We start from the raw sequence: 16,263 nt of genomic DNA, 5'->3' as shown, positions 1-16,263 counted from the left end.
TGCTCATTTCTTCTTGGCGAAGCGCGGCTCGCCAATGTTGGCGCCGCGCAGCTTGACGTTGAGGACGCGCTCCATGGCCGACAGGATCTTTTGGTCGGGGGCGGCGCTGCCGCGCTCAAAGTCGGCGACGATGGACTGGGTGGTGTTGCACTTTGTGGCGAGGTCCTTTTGGGTCATCTTGGGCTCCATCTTTTGGCGCGTCTGGGAGATTGCGTCGCCGACCTCCTTGCCGACCGTGTTGGGCTTGATGATGTCGTCGGAGCGGTCGACCTTTGTGAGGCGCTGGCCTTCGACGCCGGGCTTGGTGGCCTGTCGGAAATGAGAATTAGCAACGTTTGATATGGGAATTTTGCAGACTTTCAGAGTTTCGCTGGGAGGGTTGGCTTCAGGGGTGATTTGCACTCTTTCCTCTCCATCTCCCGTCATCAATTGAGAATTGTGGAGAATGGAGGGGTGAGGTTGGGCAAGGGCTCATGATGTCAAGCGTGAATTTCAAAGGATGCTTTCTATCGCGCAGGAGAGGGATTGCCCAGGAGGAAAAAAAAACATACAGCATTGCCAGCGGCATACTTCTTCTCCGTTCCAATGACGGAACCGCTGCGCTGAGCGGCGTTGAGGGCGCTCTTTCCCTTGATGACGGTCTCTCTCTGCACGCCTCCGCCGCGGGCCTTGGAGCCGATCTTGGTGGCGGTGTCCCAGTCATCCATTGTGGGCGGTTCGGTTGGGTGTGTGAAGAGTTGTGTGTTCAAGATAGGGGTAATTCGATTGGTGCGAAAGGAGATGTGTCCTACTTTCGCTGTTCGTCGGGGGGTTGGTGATGTGGTCTCGTGAGGTTTGTGTTGTTGGCTTGTCGGTGGAGGGGGGAAGGAAGGTTAGATAAAAGAGGGTTTCGTTGCGTCAGTTTTTGGGAGGCGGCTGTTCAAAGAGACAGAGGGGGGCCCTGAATGTCTTTGTGGCTGGTGCGTGGGCTGGTCGGCAAATGACAGGTATGGAAGTCGATGGACTGGCATAGATGGCAAAAAACCGGTGGGGGGAGGGGAGTCGACGGGGAGGGACTGAGCGAACTGAGTCAACCGGCGGAGGTAAGAAGGGCGGATATCCCTGCATGTGCCTAACGCCGCCGCCGCAGCAGAGCAGAGCACCAGGGCAGATCCGACTGTCAGACTGGGCTGCAAATGGCGGGGTGACCGACCTGACCTGAAGAGCCTCCCCCTCCTATTGCTGAAAGCTGTTCCCCAGCTGACGGGAGCGCTCTGCGTACAGGTTTGGGAGCCTTACCGCATCTTCTCCCGGTGGCTGCCCCGGCCGGTCTCTATTTTTGCCTGACTGCGCCACACATCGGATTCGGGGCCTTCGAGGTCTCTTTTTCATCGTCTTCCATAATCAGGTCAGCCCGTTGGAATTCGGAAGAGCGGCCTCCAGGGAATACCTTAGGTACGAGGTATTATTCATTCCATTGTCACTCATCGCATTTAACGGAAGTAAGTCGTTGATTCCGCCCAGGTTCCCTTGTCGGCTGTGCAACCTGACCCTGGCCATATGGCAGCACCTGCCTTTGTTGTGTTCTGAATATGGCAACCTGCTTGCCTTGATCATGATCAAGCGAACTGTATTTCGGGCAATGGCTTCTATGGATCAATGGCGTCCATGAATACGACATGTCTGTATCTTGGAGAGCCGTCCTGGCCGACGTACCTGGCCGACGAAGTGTCGGCCATGACTGTTTCACCTGGTTGCAGCTGGTTCGATGTTGATGACTAAGCTCACTCATGGAACGAGGTCCTCACGTTGAGGTGGGTTCACCAAGAGTCTTGATCTCATCGAACATGCTCATCGGCCCACAACCCGCCGCGTCCTCCACCGAAAGACCCGATCTGGCAACCGCCATAGCCAAGCTTTCGTGATCCTTGACTGAAAGAAAGACGGTTTTTAGAAAAAACAAACATCGCAAACAACACCATCTCTTCATAATGAAAATAATATACAGCACTTCATCTTCATAACACTGCCGGGCACTAATTCCCCCGAACACGGCCGCCGGCATCCTTGCAACGACGCCGATCTCTACACGTGGTGAGCAACCGGCCTCGGCCCCGGAGACCCCCCAAACACCTCGACGGCCCGGCCCGGAAAAATCACGAAGCATACCTTACCATACACCATGACCGTCGCCGCCGCACCGGGCCTCCAGCCCTTAACCCTCCTGGCAGGCTTCACCTACTACTCCCTCCTCGGAACCTACCTCGACACAGCCCTCCTCCTCGTCTTCACATCCTATCGCAACAAGCGCCTCCTCGCAGACCTAATCTCACCCTACGTAGACCCGCACCTCCTACGCAACCAGCTCCTCCTCCTCCCGGGCTTCCTCCTAGGTTTCGTTCTCTTACAGATATGCCGCTTCCTCCTAGGCCTTGATGCTCCCACCGCGTCAGAAACGGAAACGAGAAAGTGGAAGACGACGCCGGTGAAACCGCTCTTGATCCCTTGTACCACGACACACAGGCGGACGTTTCCCGAGAAACACGCCTTTGTGTACTCGTACCTTGTCGTCGGCATCCCCGTCGGGTGGAAGGGCAACTACGGCGGCATGGTCTCGTGCGACGTCGACGAGGCAGGCTGGTTATCGTGGTTCTCGCTGGCGCCGCGGACGGCGGGACGGGCGTGGTTTCACGTGGATCCGGCGGATTATCTCGAGCGCGGGAACGGGCACCTTGGGTTGAGGGGGAAGCTTGATGCGTATCTCACTTCTCAGGTAAGGCGTCCTTCCACTCAGCCAGGTTTATCCAGAATCTCACTTGAGCAAAACGTGCTACATGAGAATGAACACAAGACTCACATAAGTCACGACAGGGCGCGGATCCAGCGCAGTATCCCAACGCATACCTCGTCACCGCAGCCCGGTTCCTGGGATACCACTTCAACCCGGTGTCCTTTTGGTACCTCTACTCCAGGGACAAGGAGCTGACGGCCATGGTGCTCGAAGTGAACAACACCTTTGATGAGCGGAGGATGTACTTTCTCACCACGGATGCCTTCCCGTCAGAACAGCGTCTCGACGACGGTAGTCATGGACTACAAGACGGCATCGCAGCAGAGTCGGCCTCACAAGACGCAGATGCAGAATCCGCCGCCCAAAAGACGCAGCAGATCAGGATGACAAAAACCTGGCCAAAGGACTTCCACGTCTCCCCCTTCAACTCCCGCAAGGGATCCTACGCCCTCTCCGCGACAGACTTCTTCCCACCGCCACCACCACCGTCCGGCGCCGGTATGGCAGGAGCCGACTACAAATACACCCTCGACAGTACAATAACCCTCTCCTCCTCAAAACACCACCCCAAAATCGTCGCCCGTCTCTTCAACTCCGCCCCGGCCATCGACCCAGCCACCATGACCCCTTTCCAGAAAATCGTCTTCCTCGCCCGCTGGTGGTGGGTAGGCTTCGTCACCTTCCCCCGCATCGTCAAAGAAGCCGCCGTCCTCTCCCTCCGCAAGGGGCTGCACGTCTGGTTCCGCCCGGAACCCCTGAAAGAGAGCATCGGACGGAAAGCCGACGCGACGGAGAGCCGGCTCGAGCCCGTTTTCCGGTCTTACCTCCGCCACCTGGTCGCGCAGTCCACGGCCGCCATCGCCCTCACGTACATTCCCGCGGGAATCACTACCACTTCTGGAGCAGGAGGAGGAGGAGGCCTCACAGAGACGATGCTCTCGCCCGCCGCCCAGAAGAACCCGAAACGTGCAGAGCACCTCGACCTCAAAGTCCTCACCCCCGTCTTCTACACCCGCTTCGTGCGCTACGCACACGACCTCGAGGCCATCTGCTGCGAGTTCCAGGACAACGGTACGCTCTGGATCTCGCAGCCAGAGGTCCTACCGAAGCTCATTCTCAAAAAACCCGCGCCGCCACTAAAGACGACAAACATTCTAGACTACGTCTATTTCAGAGCCATACGCGCCCTGCGGCAGAGGCCGGACCGCATCGAGCGGCCACTGACCTCGGCCACGAAGTCTCCGGAAGCCAAGGACGGCGGCGGCGGCGCCGGCGTACAAAAAGTCGATATCCGCGACTTCCGCATTTCCTCCATGGACGGCTTCGTCCTCGGACACACGGACAGGCAGACGCGGAGTGTGTACAGGTCGCTCGTGCTACGATCGTTCCTCGCCGACCGACTGGCGCTGGGGAGCGTGGAGCTCCTAGATTTGCAGCACTTGATCCTGCGCGCGGGCGTCGCTTGGGTCTTGTCGTCTACCGTCGCTCCGCTCATGAGGTTATGAGAGATACTTTGATACGAGTACCGTAGTACTCAGTAAGCGCCATGCATGTGGCTCACGTTTTGTGTTGCTACCTACTAGAGACAACGCGCAATCAGCCGCGCCTATTAGAAAATCATAGAGAAGGAGAGAAGAGCTAAGATGTAACAAGCAGGAGAGACAACTCTCTAAACTTGCTCCAGGTAGATGACGATGCCCCTCTGGCTGGACCAGTCCATCTCAGCCTTCAATGTATGTCGTCGATGATCAAACAAGGCAGCTAGGTAGCTAGCTGCTCATAACCTGCATCGCCCGGCTGGGTTTCCCCCCGTTCCGCATATGCGACGAGCTGTCTTCCGTGGCTCACTGTCATTGGGGGAGATCTCTTTTTTTCGTCTCAGATAAGCCAGAGGAGATAAGTTGATAGCTCACCTACATTTCATCATTTACTTGCCGCAGTCCGGCGTATCATGAGCAGCAAACGCACAAGGACATCACACATCCACACACCGAGCTGCGCTGTCATGGATGCTGGTAAGCAGATCCCCCAAGCTGTGGATCTTTCCAATGGTTACAGCTGGGTATTTGAAATACTCGTCTCTCTTTCCCGTGGTTCTCCCCAACCAAAAAAGCATATTTGGCAGGTAGTCTGATTAGTCCATGTTGGGGCGGGCGGGCAGTGGACGCCGAATTGCATATCTTTGCATGCGGTACCTTACCTGGAAGAGGGGTTCCCTTACCTCATGTCTGTTAACTTGCATGGTCCAAGCAAGGGAACGGTATACTCGAACTGAGCACGCGGCATACGTTCGTACCCTTACTCAGCATGTCATCTAATGTGTAGATTGTGCAGCGTTTGTGGAAGAGAAGAAAACAAGAATCTGTCAGAAGGTCATCTCATGTTTCAATCGTTGATTCAACGTTTTGTCAATGGCATCTGGAATACTTACCTAGCTGTGATTCAGAACGCTGTGTGTGAGGTGGCGCACATTTCCCCGCCCATGTTTGGATCCCCGATTTCCGAGGGGCCGGGGGGAAGCTGGTGTGGAGGGGAAAGTCTTTGAGAGTGGACTCAGTGGAGGGCCGGGGTCACGTCACACCTCTCCAAACATAGGTTGCCCACAGGCGCCTCGCGCTGGATTTGGTGGTTGCCATTACTCGATTCGCAATGATTTGCAAATGAATCCTTGTTGAACCGCTCGGGCACGGGGCCGATAGGTAGGCATCCTAGGTATACAGTATGCACCTATGCCAACCCGGCAGTGGGGTCGATGTGCACGAGCTTGACACTTCATACTGACAGAACTTTCGACTCCTTGAGTCTTCGAGGTGCCGCAGAGGATTAGGTATCTGGTGTGTTGTGCTAAGGTGCCGGCGAGCTGCAGCAGCACTAACGCGGGTCCCGCATCGAAAATTCCAAATCGTCCGGTCCAGGGTGGGCGGCTGGGGGGGCTGCGTTCGAGAAGACCGTACAGTGTTTCTCGAAGCTCTGATCCCATCTTGTCAGCAAACCGCAGCTTCGATCAAACGAGGATATCTCAAAGACGTACCTTTTGCCATGGAGAAGGGGCTCTAATGACAAATTGCGATGATGAAAGGATCTTTTCTCCAAGGAACCCGAACGCCCGTCCGTGGCTGGCGCAAAACCGAGCATCGGTTTGATCCTCACCTGCTATGAGCCCCCCTTCCGTGCCCCTCCGCGGGGTCGAGCTGTTCGAGTTCAAGACATCAACATCCAATGCTCGCCTGACTAGCATTGTCATGTCATGCCACAGATTGGTCGAAAACCGCTCGCCGTGAACATGTTCTGACCAGACTCGGTATTGTCTCGCGTTGTACTGTGCTGTGCTGTACTTGGTCGTGTATGTAGCGAGTTCGAGAGCATGGATGTCATCCAGACTCTTGCTGATATACGGTGCAACAAGGATGAGCTGGCCACAGGTCGAACAGAAACGCCAAGGAACTCAGGATCGCCGTGGCCTGCAGCGCTGACAGAAACGTCTCTCGAATTGGTGGATCCCTTCTCCTCACTGCTTCCCAAAGCTGTCCAAGCACCCAACGTCTTGTTTCCAGGGTTGGGTTGTGCTCGATGTCCCGGCTCCGAAGGAGCCTAAGCCTACCGCCACGAAAGGGTGTGGTCTCTCGAAACTTTTCATTATGGAGGACTCGTCGGATGTATAAAAAGAAGTTATCTTCCCTCGCGAAAAATGTGGTTAAGTCTTCGTTCCAAAGATCAAAGCACAAACGCCAATCTTCGGAAAGTCTCCCCTCAACGTCTCAAAACTGTAGCTTGAGTCGTGGTCGCAGCCAATTCACCATCGGAAACTCCCATCCCACGGTTCGGACACTTCTCCCCGCTCATCCGGTCTGGATCCAGGATCGGTACCTCAATAGGGTAAGTGACGTCGTCGGAAATATGTAAGCGCCTCAAGTGGTGTTCGGAGGTCGCCAGCTAAAACTTGATGCGCCACCAGATACCCCGCCCCCTCCATCGACAGAAACAAAAAGGGCTTGCTCCCGTCTGGTGTTTGTCCGCTTGGAAGTTTTGCTGCACTGCACTGTCTTTCAACGACTCCAAATCTGTTGTTGTTCTCGAAGGATTCCTACCCATTTTCAACGTACCTCTCCGACTTTGCTTCATATATTCAACATGCCTCTTACGGGACACTGCCTCTGCAAGGCCGTCACCTACAAGGTGGACGTCGATGCCCCTCTCATTACCGGCTACGATCACTGCGACGATTGCCAGCGCCAGAGTGGCTCGACATACTGTACGTGTTCTCTGCTGCTTTCCCACATAGCTTTGTCGTAGCATAGAATCGGATTGCTCGATCTTTCGACTTGTGTGACCTGGGCGTGTCTTAGTTGCTGACCCTGGATTAGCCCTTGTCGCTGTTGTTCCCAAGGATAAGCTTACCATCAACGGCCCTACAAAGAGCTGGGCGGGCAAGGGCTCATCAGGCAAGGATGTTCACCGCATCTTCTGCTCCGAGTGTGGCTCGCCAATTGCTCACGACCCCGATGCGGCCCCAGAGATCATCGCTCTCAAGGCTGGTACCCTCGATACCGAGATCAAGAAGAACCTGAAGCCGGTAAGTCGAGCCATGAACGCAACACCGATCGAAGACATTTTCTCCATTGCTGTGGCTTTGAATCGTGATGATGGCATAGGCGAATGTCGTGACTAATGCGTTGTCTCTAGGACACCGAGATTTGGACTGTCGGCAAGCTGCCCTTCTGCCAGGAGAACTTGGCAAAGCCTTTCAAGCACATGCCCGAGTAAATTCGGACGTATGGTGTATCGAATAGAGTCGAGATGCATGTAAGATGGGATATACCCCTAGGTCTTTGGATGAAGGGTCTGGGACCCAACTTATATGCTGCGCGGTGGAGGGAACAAGAGTAGCATGGACGAGTGGGATGTGGGGAGTTTGTGGGTGTGGTGGGTTGGCGTGAGAACCTGGAGGGTTATGATGGCATCGGGCTCGACTCGACCTGACCTTTTTTTTGACCCACGTCCGTCGTTACCCAAGTATACGCAGCTATTAGGCTAGCTCGGACGAAAGATTGTGGAAGGACTCATTAGAAATTGAATGCAAGGCAATTGCTCTAAAGACACAATCGATCGTGCCTCGCCGTCCAGGTGACATCCTCGTCCAAGGCGTCATCACTGTCACAACCACATTGTCAAGGGTCAGAAGCCAGCTGCATTTGATGAACTTTGAAAAAAGTCTTGCATTATGTCACTTATCACAGTCACGGCTCAGCCAAAGAGAAAGAAAAATTGCATCCATTCAATGCTCATTAATACCTGAATCGTGAACAGTGCCGGACGTTATCATTACTTCTACCACCAGACATCTCTTCAACCCCGACTTTCTCTCACGCGACGACGGCCAAACTGCCTCTCCAAGAATCTCTTACAGTCCTGCGAGAACTGCGATACCAGCAGCACCCATCAAGAGGCCACCTGCAGCGTAAGTCGGCATCGCGCCACTACCAGCGGTTGTGCTTGTGGCCGCGGCACCCGAAGCTGTACCGGTGGTGGCAGTTGAAGCACGGGTAGATGAAGTACCAGTTGCTCCCGAAGCGGAGCCAGTCGCAGCAGTAGAGGGGATCGTCGTCGTGCGGCTTACAACAGCAGTGGCACTCGCGGCTGCACCAGTGATGGTGCCAGGCCCCTGAGGGCCGCTAGCCGTATAGTAGAGAGAAATGGCCGTGTTGCTGGGAGCTTGATCGCTTGTGGCAGTGGCTCCAGTAGTCACGGGAGTAGCAGCAGCCTCTATGCCGGAGTAGATGCTGGCGAAAACAGCAGTGGGAGTACCTGTGCAGAGAGCATTGGAGGCAGACGAGAGGACGCCGCTGTAGAAAGCCAGGTTTCGCTCGCTGCGGAGACCGTGAATAGTGAGGCATCGCTCACAAGCCAACTTCTCGGCGAAGAAGCTACCCCCGCAGATGCATTGAGCGTGTGCCTCGTAGTCGATAGGGTTGGTGCCATTGGGTTGACAGGCGAGCTCAATGTTCTCAATTTGGACGCAAGGGGGAAGCTGGGCACCAGAACCTGTCTGAGGCTTGCAGACAACGTCTTGGTAGGGACGGGTGGTCTGGCGGATGTCGAGAAGGGCCGGGATAGACCAAGCTTGGGTGGTAGAGGGAAGCATGGCTGCTAGGCCAGCGATGATGGTTGTCTGTCTCATTTTGGTGTAGTTTGTGTGTTTTGACAAGCCGGTCAAAGTTGACGTGGTAGTAAGGAGTTGGATGATGAAGGAATTCTTCAAGAGGATAGATGTAACGGCAATGGTTGTGGTAATTGCAAACAAAAGAGGCTGGTGTATTGGTGTAAGTGGTGGAGGCAGTTATGGAAGGCTTTGATGATGTGTACACTGTAGTTGGATGTGAGAAGAAGAGATGGATCGGGGAGAGAATTGAGAGAAGGGGATTAAGAAGAAAAGGAAGAAGAACACAAAGGCATTGTCCAATGAGTAGGCTGCTGCCTGTGTCACAACCAACGGCAAGTGCCCTCTTGCGGTGACTACCACATTTACCAAACCGGATGCTTGTACCTGACCTTGGCTACACTACCTAAGCACCAAGGGGGGAGGAACAGGCGTGAGAGCGCATGCGTCGAACCGGGGCAAACGGGGAGGGTATCGTGGACAGGATATACAAAGTTTGGATCTTTGGTGTTTGACCTTACCCTTTCTGTATTCCTTGTTTTCCTTGGGGCATGCAGATTGACGTTTTGCCATCATTACCGCACCGAACGCGCCATTAACGGCAAGGTCTGCCGGAGGGGAATGTTGCCAGAACAGACGGTTTCTCACGCCGGCGGAAATTGGATATTGCGGCACAGCTAAACACCTCGTTCGCTCCTGTAGACACACACACACACACACACATGTTGCAAATTGTCCAGTCACGGTCGAGGAAGATTTCGCGTCGAGTTGGACCAACTCGAGCAGCTGGCCGAAATTGGCCTAGTGATGCAAGGATGGCACTGTCCACACCTTTAACTGATGGGAAAGCTCGGGCGTAAGTGTGGAGTCAGAAGCTGTCCTTTTGGCAGGGGAGCAACACCTTATCGAGGGCGCCTGGGGTGCTCCTCATCAACATGGACCTTATTGCCAAGCGAAGCAGTATCCATAATCATCGTTGACTAGGTCCATTGCAAGGTACAAGGTATCCGTATCCGTACTTTTGTGTTGGACCTTCACCTTCCCGTCCTTTCTTTTGCGGGGACTCTTGTAGTAAGTGCTTAGGAACCACCATGCGAGGTAATACTACCTCAATGCTTTGGATGAGTTCCTGCCACTGGCCAGTCTAAGGACTTTCCTGCCCTTCTTGTTGTCGAGTCACTCGTGACATAGGTACCTGACCATACCTAAGGCGATTGCTACCTCCACAACTAGGTAGGCCGGAATTAACTAGACGACTTGATCTAATAGTATTCGGTCCAGTTTCTCCCGTCGCAAATGACATGGCAAGTTGGCCTCAAAGGAAAGTTGCACTTCGACCTGTTCCATGACCAACATTCATGGCCCAACGACAGCAGAAGCAGCAGCAGAGGGATCTTGATCAAGAAGGAGTAAGGGATCAATCCCTGGCATTACATCAAATGATTGAGGCACTGCTGTCATCAGTCGCAAGGCGCCTTCAACCACGTACCTGTCACGAAAAGCGCGGGTCAACCACCGTTCAACTCTGTTCCTGCAGGCAACGCCGCAGGGGTGAAATAAGCTTGCTTGTAGTAAGCATGGTCTTGCCTGTATCTCAGTGCCAAGGCCCCCAGATGTGGTAGGAAAGACGCTGATCTATTCAACGACGCACCTCCCTCATCTTTGACAAATCCTTCAACGGCAGACAACTGAACTAGTCAGGCGGTTTTTGACTTCTTTTTGAATTCGAATTGGCAACTTGTTTTGTAGTACGAGAACACATACAACGGAGGACCTCTACGGTTCGTGGCGCGCCTCTCACCTTGCATGAATCGGCTTCTCCACGCCAACCGTCAGCCCTACGTTTTCTAGTGCCGCTTCGTGCATAGGTGTTCCGCCACAATCCAGCACTTTGAATGCGAAGTTGATTTCATTCCAGGACTCGATCGCTGAGCAGAGTGCAAAATGCGAGCCCGATAGCTAATTGCTGCATGAGCCTGCCAGTGGCCGCTGGCAAAGGCCCCGTCAATTACAGTATGGCCTGGTCCTGAGACCTGTGTCTTTGCGACTCGCATCCCAAGCCAGAGTGTCTTTGTTTACAGCACTATCTCACCTCAATATCTGTCTCGTGGTGTAGTAAGACGCCGCCCTACCGTAGCTTGTCAGTCAGCTTCCTGGTTTGGTCTGGGCTTGGATTGTGGCAGAAACAATGCAGGCAACGCACTTGCACTGCTGCTGAAGCTGGAGGGACACTATCTTCAGCTAGGCTCAGCCTTCCGTCTGGCTTGTGCGGCTGAAGGACAAGTAGACGACTTCTTATATGGCACTCTTCGCCATCTCATATCCTAAGCTCACAAGCTACATGTTGTCCTGAAGCAGACACTCACCCCGGGTTCCTACTACAAGTATGCGCTTCGTCCAAGAGCTCGCTGTCGCTGTCGTGAGTCTCGCGCCGCTAGCTTGCGCTGTTGATCCGTCTCTACATTCACGACAGGCTCAGCAAAGTCTCAGCAATGCGCTGACAAGCCACGCCGATCTCTCCACGTTCAACGAAATTCTGAACGGCTATCCGAGCATTATAAGCAACATCACCGCTGGGACGAAAAATAAAGTTACTCTCCTAGTGCCGACCAATGTTGCCCTCGCCAAGTTTCTTCAACAGTCCAACGTCAGCGAAATCACGCAGCTTCCCGTGAACCAACTCTTGACCATCTTGCGATACCATACTCTGGATGCTCCGTTGACGGCCTCGAATTTCAGCGCGCCCAGGGGTATCACAGTCCCCACCAAACTTCGAGATGAGCTCTTCAACCTTCGGACACCTGGACCTGCCATCATCGACCAGTACGGCGAAGACGCTCAGGGTCAGGTGCTTTTTATTTCACCGAGCACCATTAATCCCACCAGATTTAGAGTTAGGCAAGGGACCCCTTCCGATGATCACACCGCGAGCCTGCGCGGTGGCCTTGGTCAGACTGCCGAGCTCACATCGATCGATGGGGTGTGGGATGGCGGATATTTCCAATCTGTCGATGCGTGAGTCGATACCCTCCGCCTACATCAAGGGACTCATGCTGATAACCTCACAGTGTTCTAGAAGCCCCGGCAGTATGTTCCACCACCATCAAGAAGCTCTCAAGCTCACTATCGGCTCTCGGAGATGCATTGGACAAGATCAAGCTATGGAGACAACTCGACAATACCGCCAACATCACGTGTCTGGGACCCAACACCGCTGCTTTCAAGGAGGCAGGCAGCCCCCAGAGTTCTCTCGGAAACGAAGACCTCAAGAACGCGTTGCTGTGAGTCACAAGCCACGAATGCAGACTCTAGCTCTCGTTCGACTGACCCAAATAACAGTTTTCACACTCTACCTCAGACAGCTTACAGCGACTTCCTCGTGGATGGCCAGGAATTCACCTCGATGGCCAACGTGACTGTTCGCGTCACGATCAAGGACAACGAGATCTGGTTCAACGATGCCAAGGTCATTAGCCCCAACGTCCTGTGAGTACTACAATGCATAGACACTACCTGACCAGCAACGATACCCAGGCAATGAAACTGATGGCTTGTGACAGGACCAACAACGGACTCATCCACATCTTGGACCGCGTAATGTCCGTCAATGCCCTGCCGGACTCCTCAACTTCCTCACCAACGGGGACGGGCTCGGCTACCCCTACTTCAACCGCCACGCCCCCGAATGCCGGGAACCCCATGTCAGAAAGCATTCGTGCCGCCGCAGTCATAGCTCTTGCGGCCGGTTTGCTGCTCGTGTGAAGTCATATCTTCAGGGATACCAAGGGCCTGTTTCCTCCTCTGACTGGAAAGATTAAGAGGAGAAGAAATATCGTAGTCTATGGGATTGAGAACGTATACATAGCTGCGATAATAATCAACCAAGGCTCATCTGCTGCCAAATCAGCCCTTGGGTCCAAGTCGTTAGGGAACTCAAATCTGACAGATACAGACTGATCAGGAAGTACGGAGTGCCTACTAACGCAACCGTGAGCACCCGAGTTCGAATCCCAGCATGAGCACCAAGACATATAGTCCTCAGTTCAGCGCCCAGAGGGTGAACTCTTCAGCTTCGATTTAATTCTTTTTTTGATGTTTTTGTATTTTGATACGTAGTCCTAGAGGTGTAAAGCATGCCTATTCTTTTTTGGCGACGTTGGTAAGAGGAACACGGGGGCGAAATGATTTCGGCGATAACTGCACCACAGAAGAGGAATTTATTCCCTGAAGAGGAATTTATTCCCTGAATATTTGAAGTCCGAAATCATCATCTCAGGTGCTGTTGGTAGGTCGGTGGTTTTTGAGCGTCAAGAGGTGGTTCGATCAGCTCCAGCAACTTTGATAGGGAATGCGCCCAAGGTGCCGCTACGGTTTGGCAGTACATCGTTTCCTTGTTCAGTCATATCAACGGGAACACATCCTAAGAAAGCTAACACGAAAATGCGATTGATCTACAACTTGACGACTCTTCGGATATCAATTGTCTACCTAGTAACCCAGGTGACGCTTTCGTAGGCCGTTGCTCTGCTGTCGTCAGCGTCAATCATATCTTACCTAGTACTCTGATGCGGTCGTGATACGATCTTTCTGGAAGGTTGCCAAGATTGCTGTCTCACATATGAGAAAAAGAGGGCGAGAACCCTAGCAACGCGGGATGCCTCTGCCCTCTGGAATCCTCACCGACTAGCTCGTCCCAAGGATCTACCGTACATGTCAACCCTCCCCATCCGGCCGATCCGCTCCCCGCCGCTTTCTTGCTTACATTCGAGTTTCGTTTCATGCAGCTAAAACTAACCATTCTGTATCGTGTTAAGGGAAGACAGTATGGGAGTTATCAAAAAAAAAAAAAGAAGAAAAAAAAAAGGTTCCAACACGAGATGTGAAAGTTCCTTTCCAAGTCAAGGATAAATCGGCAACGCCCGCTTACTTCCGACTGGCATCGAGAAATTCAAAGATCCTGGCTCTTTGTCTACGTCACTGTGCTATTAAGAAAAACGGGTACCAGAGCCAGCCTTATCATCCGCTTGGGTCCTTATTTCTGGAGATTAGGATCATATTTTGTGGCGCCCCTATGGTGCGTTTGCGTGGGGGGTCCGTCCGTATTTGAAGCTAAGGGAGGGAACTAAGGTAAGACACACAATCCTTGGGTCGCTCATGCTGAGCTGTTCCCCTTCCAGTCCGCGCCAGCTTCCCAAAGGTAATCCCCCTTCCTCCCCCTCCCCTCGAGCAGAAAAAAAAAAAAGAAAGAGAGAAGTTGGAGAGGCTCAAGTTCATACTACCACCTTCCTCTCGAATCAACTCACAAGGCCCGCGGTCCTAAAAAGTCCGCATTGCAACCCCGGTCTACCCAACAAACCTCACACGAAAGAGGATATCAACTCTCCCCCTCGCTCCACAAGCAAAAAAGAAACAACGGGGCGGACCACCGATGGGGCTTCAACGGCCTCCGAAAGGAGGGACCCACGTATCGGTCATGCTCCTCCGCGCCGTCGGCGATCTCCCCGCAATCATCTGGGAGGTCCTGGCCGCCATCGCCTGGGAAGGGTGGGTCTCCGTCACGAACCAGCTCCGTCTCCTCGTGGCGACCTACCCGCTCATGGTCCTCTTCTTCTTGTTGTCCACCACAGGCGTCGGCGGACCTCTCGACGTCACCGTCGTCCTCGTCAGCACCTGCTGCGTCGCCTATATCTACGCCTCTTTTCTCTACTATTTCCGTTTACGGGACCGGCTACCCTGGGCTTGCCTCGTGGTGACGCTCCTCTGGTTTGACGGCGGCGCCGAGTCCAACAGGCAGCTCATGCGCCGCGGGGCGGTGGCCGTCTTCATGTTGGCGCGGGACGACGACTGGAGCGCCGTGGTGGAGAAGAGGGTGAGGGGCCAGACGCTGCCGTGGCAGGACGGGAGCGGGTTCGCGTTTCTTTATAACTTTGAAGGGCGCGAGTTGCTGAGGGAGGTGGCGCTGTTTTGGGTCAATACGCTCTGCTCATCGTTTGGGCGGCGGCGGGTGCACGACGACTTCACGCTGCGGACTTCCATCAGAGTTATGGACGTGCTGGTGTTGCCGCTGATCGGGGCGGTGGACTGGGCTTGGCGGTACAGGCAGGCTCGGAAGCAGATGAGACTTGTCGAGGAGGAGAGGAGGAGGGGAGGTATGGGGTTGCAGGAAGGGAATTGAGTTGAGTGACAAGGAGGGACGGGTCCGTTGAGCTTATTTGAAGGATGTAGTATTCTTATTCGAGTAATCGTAATAGTCCGCGTTGAAACATGGACCGTAATATTCAAAAAAGACGAAGCTGGGTATCGAGTTGAATCGAAGGGAAAGTCATATACGTGCAAATTCCTCGAGATCGACCTTTCAGGCACTGACAGGACCAGCCTCGTCCTGCCACCACTCCATAAAAGTAAGAAGCCTCTGGGTCCGCTCCCGCGCCATCTCCCTCCCAGCATCCGTCTTCATCATCCCCTCCAACCTGACGAGCTTCTCCTCAAAGTGCTCGATGGAGTTGTCCATGCTGCGCGCGCCCTTTGCGCCGCCAAACGTGAAGCAGCGCCCGATGCCCACGGCACCAATGGCGTCGAGGCGGTCGGCGTCCTGCACGACGGCGAGCTCTGGGTACTCTGCAATCAGCGCCCGTACGCGCGCCGGATCCTTGATCTCGCTGGAGTAGCTGACGCCGAGGCAGATTGTCTGTACGCGGGCGGCGAGGTCGGGGCTGGCGCCGAGGGAGCTGAGGAGGGTGGAGACAAGGGTGGATGCGTCCTCGCCCGGCTGGAGGTACTTGCGGTCGCCGACGTCGTGGAGGAGGGCGGAGAGGGTGATTGTGTGTTTGTCTAGGGCCGGGGTTGTAGCTGGAGATTGCGCGTGGATGCGGTGGGCGAGGGAGACGACGCGCTTGATGTGGTTGAAGTCGTGGGAGGCGTCGTATTTTGCCATGTAGGCCTCGACGTATTTTGTCACCTCGGAGACGAGCTCCTCTTTGGTTGGTGATGCAGTTTGAGCCATAGTGAAAACCGGGGTACTCTGACTTGAGTATCCGATGAATCTTGAACGTCTGTAGATGGGAAAGATTATGTTTGAAGAACTGAAGGAGACTGGATCGTCGATGGCGTTTATCAATGACAACGGCAAGACTTCTCGCTGATGGATTGGTAATCCGACCTTTTCAACAGGGCTTTACCTTGAGGACGTCTAGCTAGATTTAGTGACCGTGTTGATGAAAGAGGGGCTGCTGCCTTGGATCGTTGACTCAGGCCGGCGACGTAGCAACTTTCATACGCGACTTTGTTACGACGCGCCAAAGTAGATAGTCGCAAGATCGTTGACGAGGAACGCGCT

At 54.1% G+C, this 16,263-nt stretch overlaps 7 protein-coding genes across 7 annotated transcripts; 4 read left to right on the top strand and 3 right to left on the bottom strand.

The window, feature by feature from the left end:
* Positions 1–3: 3 nt before the first annotated feature.
* Positions 4–707, bottom strand: CPAR01_04035 (multiprotein-bridging factor 1; the record flags this gene model as incomplete). Its single annotated transcript, XM_060488317.1, has 2 exons — positions 4–309; positions 552–707. 2 exons carry the CDS (start codon positions 705–707, stop codon positions 4–6), a joined length of 462 nt encoding a protein of 153 aa, XP_060352523.1.
* Positions 708–2,161: 1,454 nt separating this feature from the next.
* On the top strand, positions 2,162–4,275 carry CPAR01_04034 (uncharacterized protein; the record flags this gene model as incomplete). The annotated part of the gene is made up of 2 exons (XM_060488316.1): positions 2,162–2,752; positions 2,851–4,275. 2 exons carry the CDS (start codon positions 2,162–2,164, stop codon positions 4,273–4,275), a joined length of 2,016 nt encoding a protein of 671 aa, XP_060352522.1.
* A 2,626-nt stretch (positions 4,276–6,901) lies between these two features.
* On the top strand, positions 6,902–7,534 carry CPAR01_04033 (glutathione-dependent formaldehyde-activating enzyme; the record flags this gene model as incomplete). Its single annotated transcript, XM_060488315.1, has 3 exons — positions 6,902–7,022; positions 7,135–7,343; positions 7,454–7,534. The coding sequence occupies 3 exons, from the start codon at positions 6,902–6,904 to the stop codon at positions 7,532–7,534; spliced, it is 411 nt and encodes a 136-aa protein (XP_060352521.1).
* A 637-nt stretch (positions 7,535–8,171) lies between these two features.
* CPAR01_04032 (uncharacterized protein) lies at positions 8,172–8,948 on the bottom strand (the record flags this gene model as incomplete). Its single annotated transcript, XM_060488314.1, has 1 exon — positions 8,172–8,948. The coding sequence occupies one exon, from the start codon at positions 8,946–8,948 to the stop codon at positions 8,172–8,174; it is 777 nt and encodes a 258-aa protein (XP_060352520.1).
* Positions 8,949–11,313: 2,365 nt separating this feature from the next.
* Positions 11,314–12,689, top strand: CPAR01_04031 (fasciclin domain-containing protein; the record flags this gene model as incomplete). Its single annotated transcript, XM_060488313.1, has 4 exons — positions 11,314–11,942; positions 11,996–12,208; positions 12,267–12,413; positions 12,488–12,689. The coding sequence occupies 4 exons, from the start codon at positions 11,314–11,316 to the stop codon at positions 12,687–12,689; spliced, it is 1,191 nt and encodes a 396-aa protein (XP_060352519.1).
* Positions 12,690–14,400: 1,711 nt separating this feature from the next.
* CPAR01_04030 (uncharacterized protein) lies at positions 14,401–15,102 on the top strand (the record flags this gene model as incomplete). Its single annotated transcript, XM_060488312.1, has 1 exon — positions 14,401–15,102. The coding sequence occupies one exon, from the start codon at positions 14,401–14,403 to the stop codon at positions 15,100–15,102; it is 702 nt and encodes a 233-aa protein (XP_060352518.1).
* Positions 15,103–15,282: 180 nt separating this feature from the next.
* On the bottom strand, positions 15,283–15,930 carry CPAR01_04029 (HD domain-containing protein; the record flags this gene model as incomplete). The annotated part of the gene is made up of 1 exon (XM_060488311.1): positions 15,283–15,930. The coding sequence occupies one exon, from the start codon at positions 15,928–15,930 to the stop codon at positions 15,283–15,285; it is 648 nt and encodes a 215-aa protein (XP_060352517.1).
* Positions 15,931–16,263: the final 333 nt, after the last annotated feature.

This window comes from Colletotrichum paranaense (assembly GCF_030867605.1).
Source record: "Colletotrichum paranaense strain IMI 384185 chromosome Unknown Scaffold_3.1, whole genome shotgun sequence".
In the NCBI taxonomy this organism is placed as follows: domain Eukaryota; kingdom Fungi; phylum Ascomycota; class Sordariomycetes; order Glomerellales; family Glomerellaceae; genus Colletotrichum; species Colletotrichum paranaense.
The sequence above is the reverse complement of the archived record's forward strand: the minus strand, read 5'-3'. Positions and strand labels throughout refer to the sequence as shown.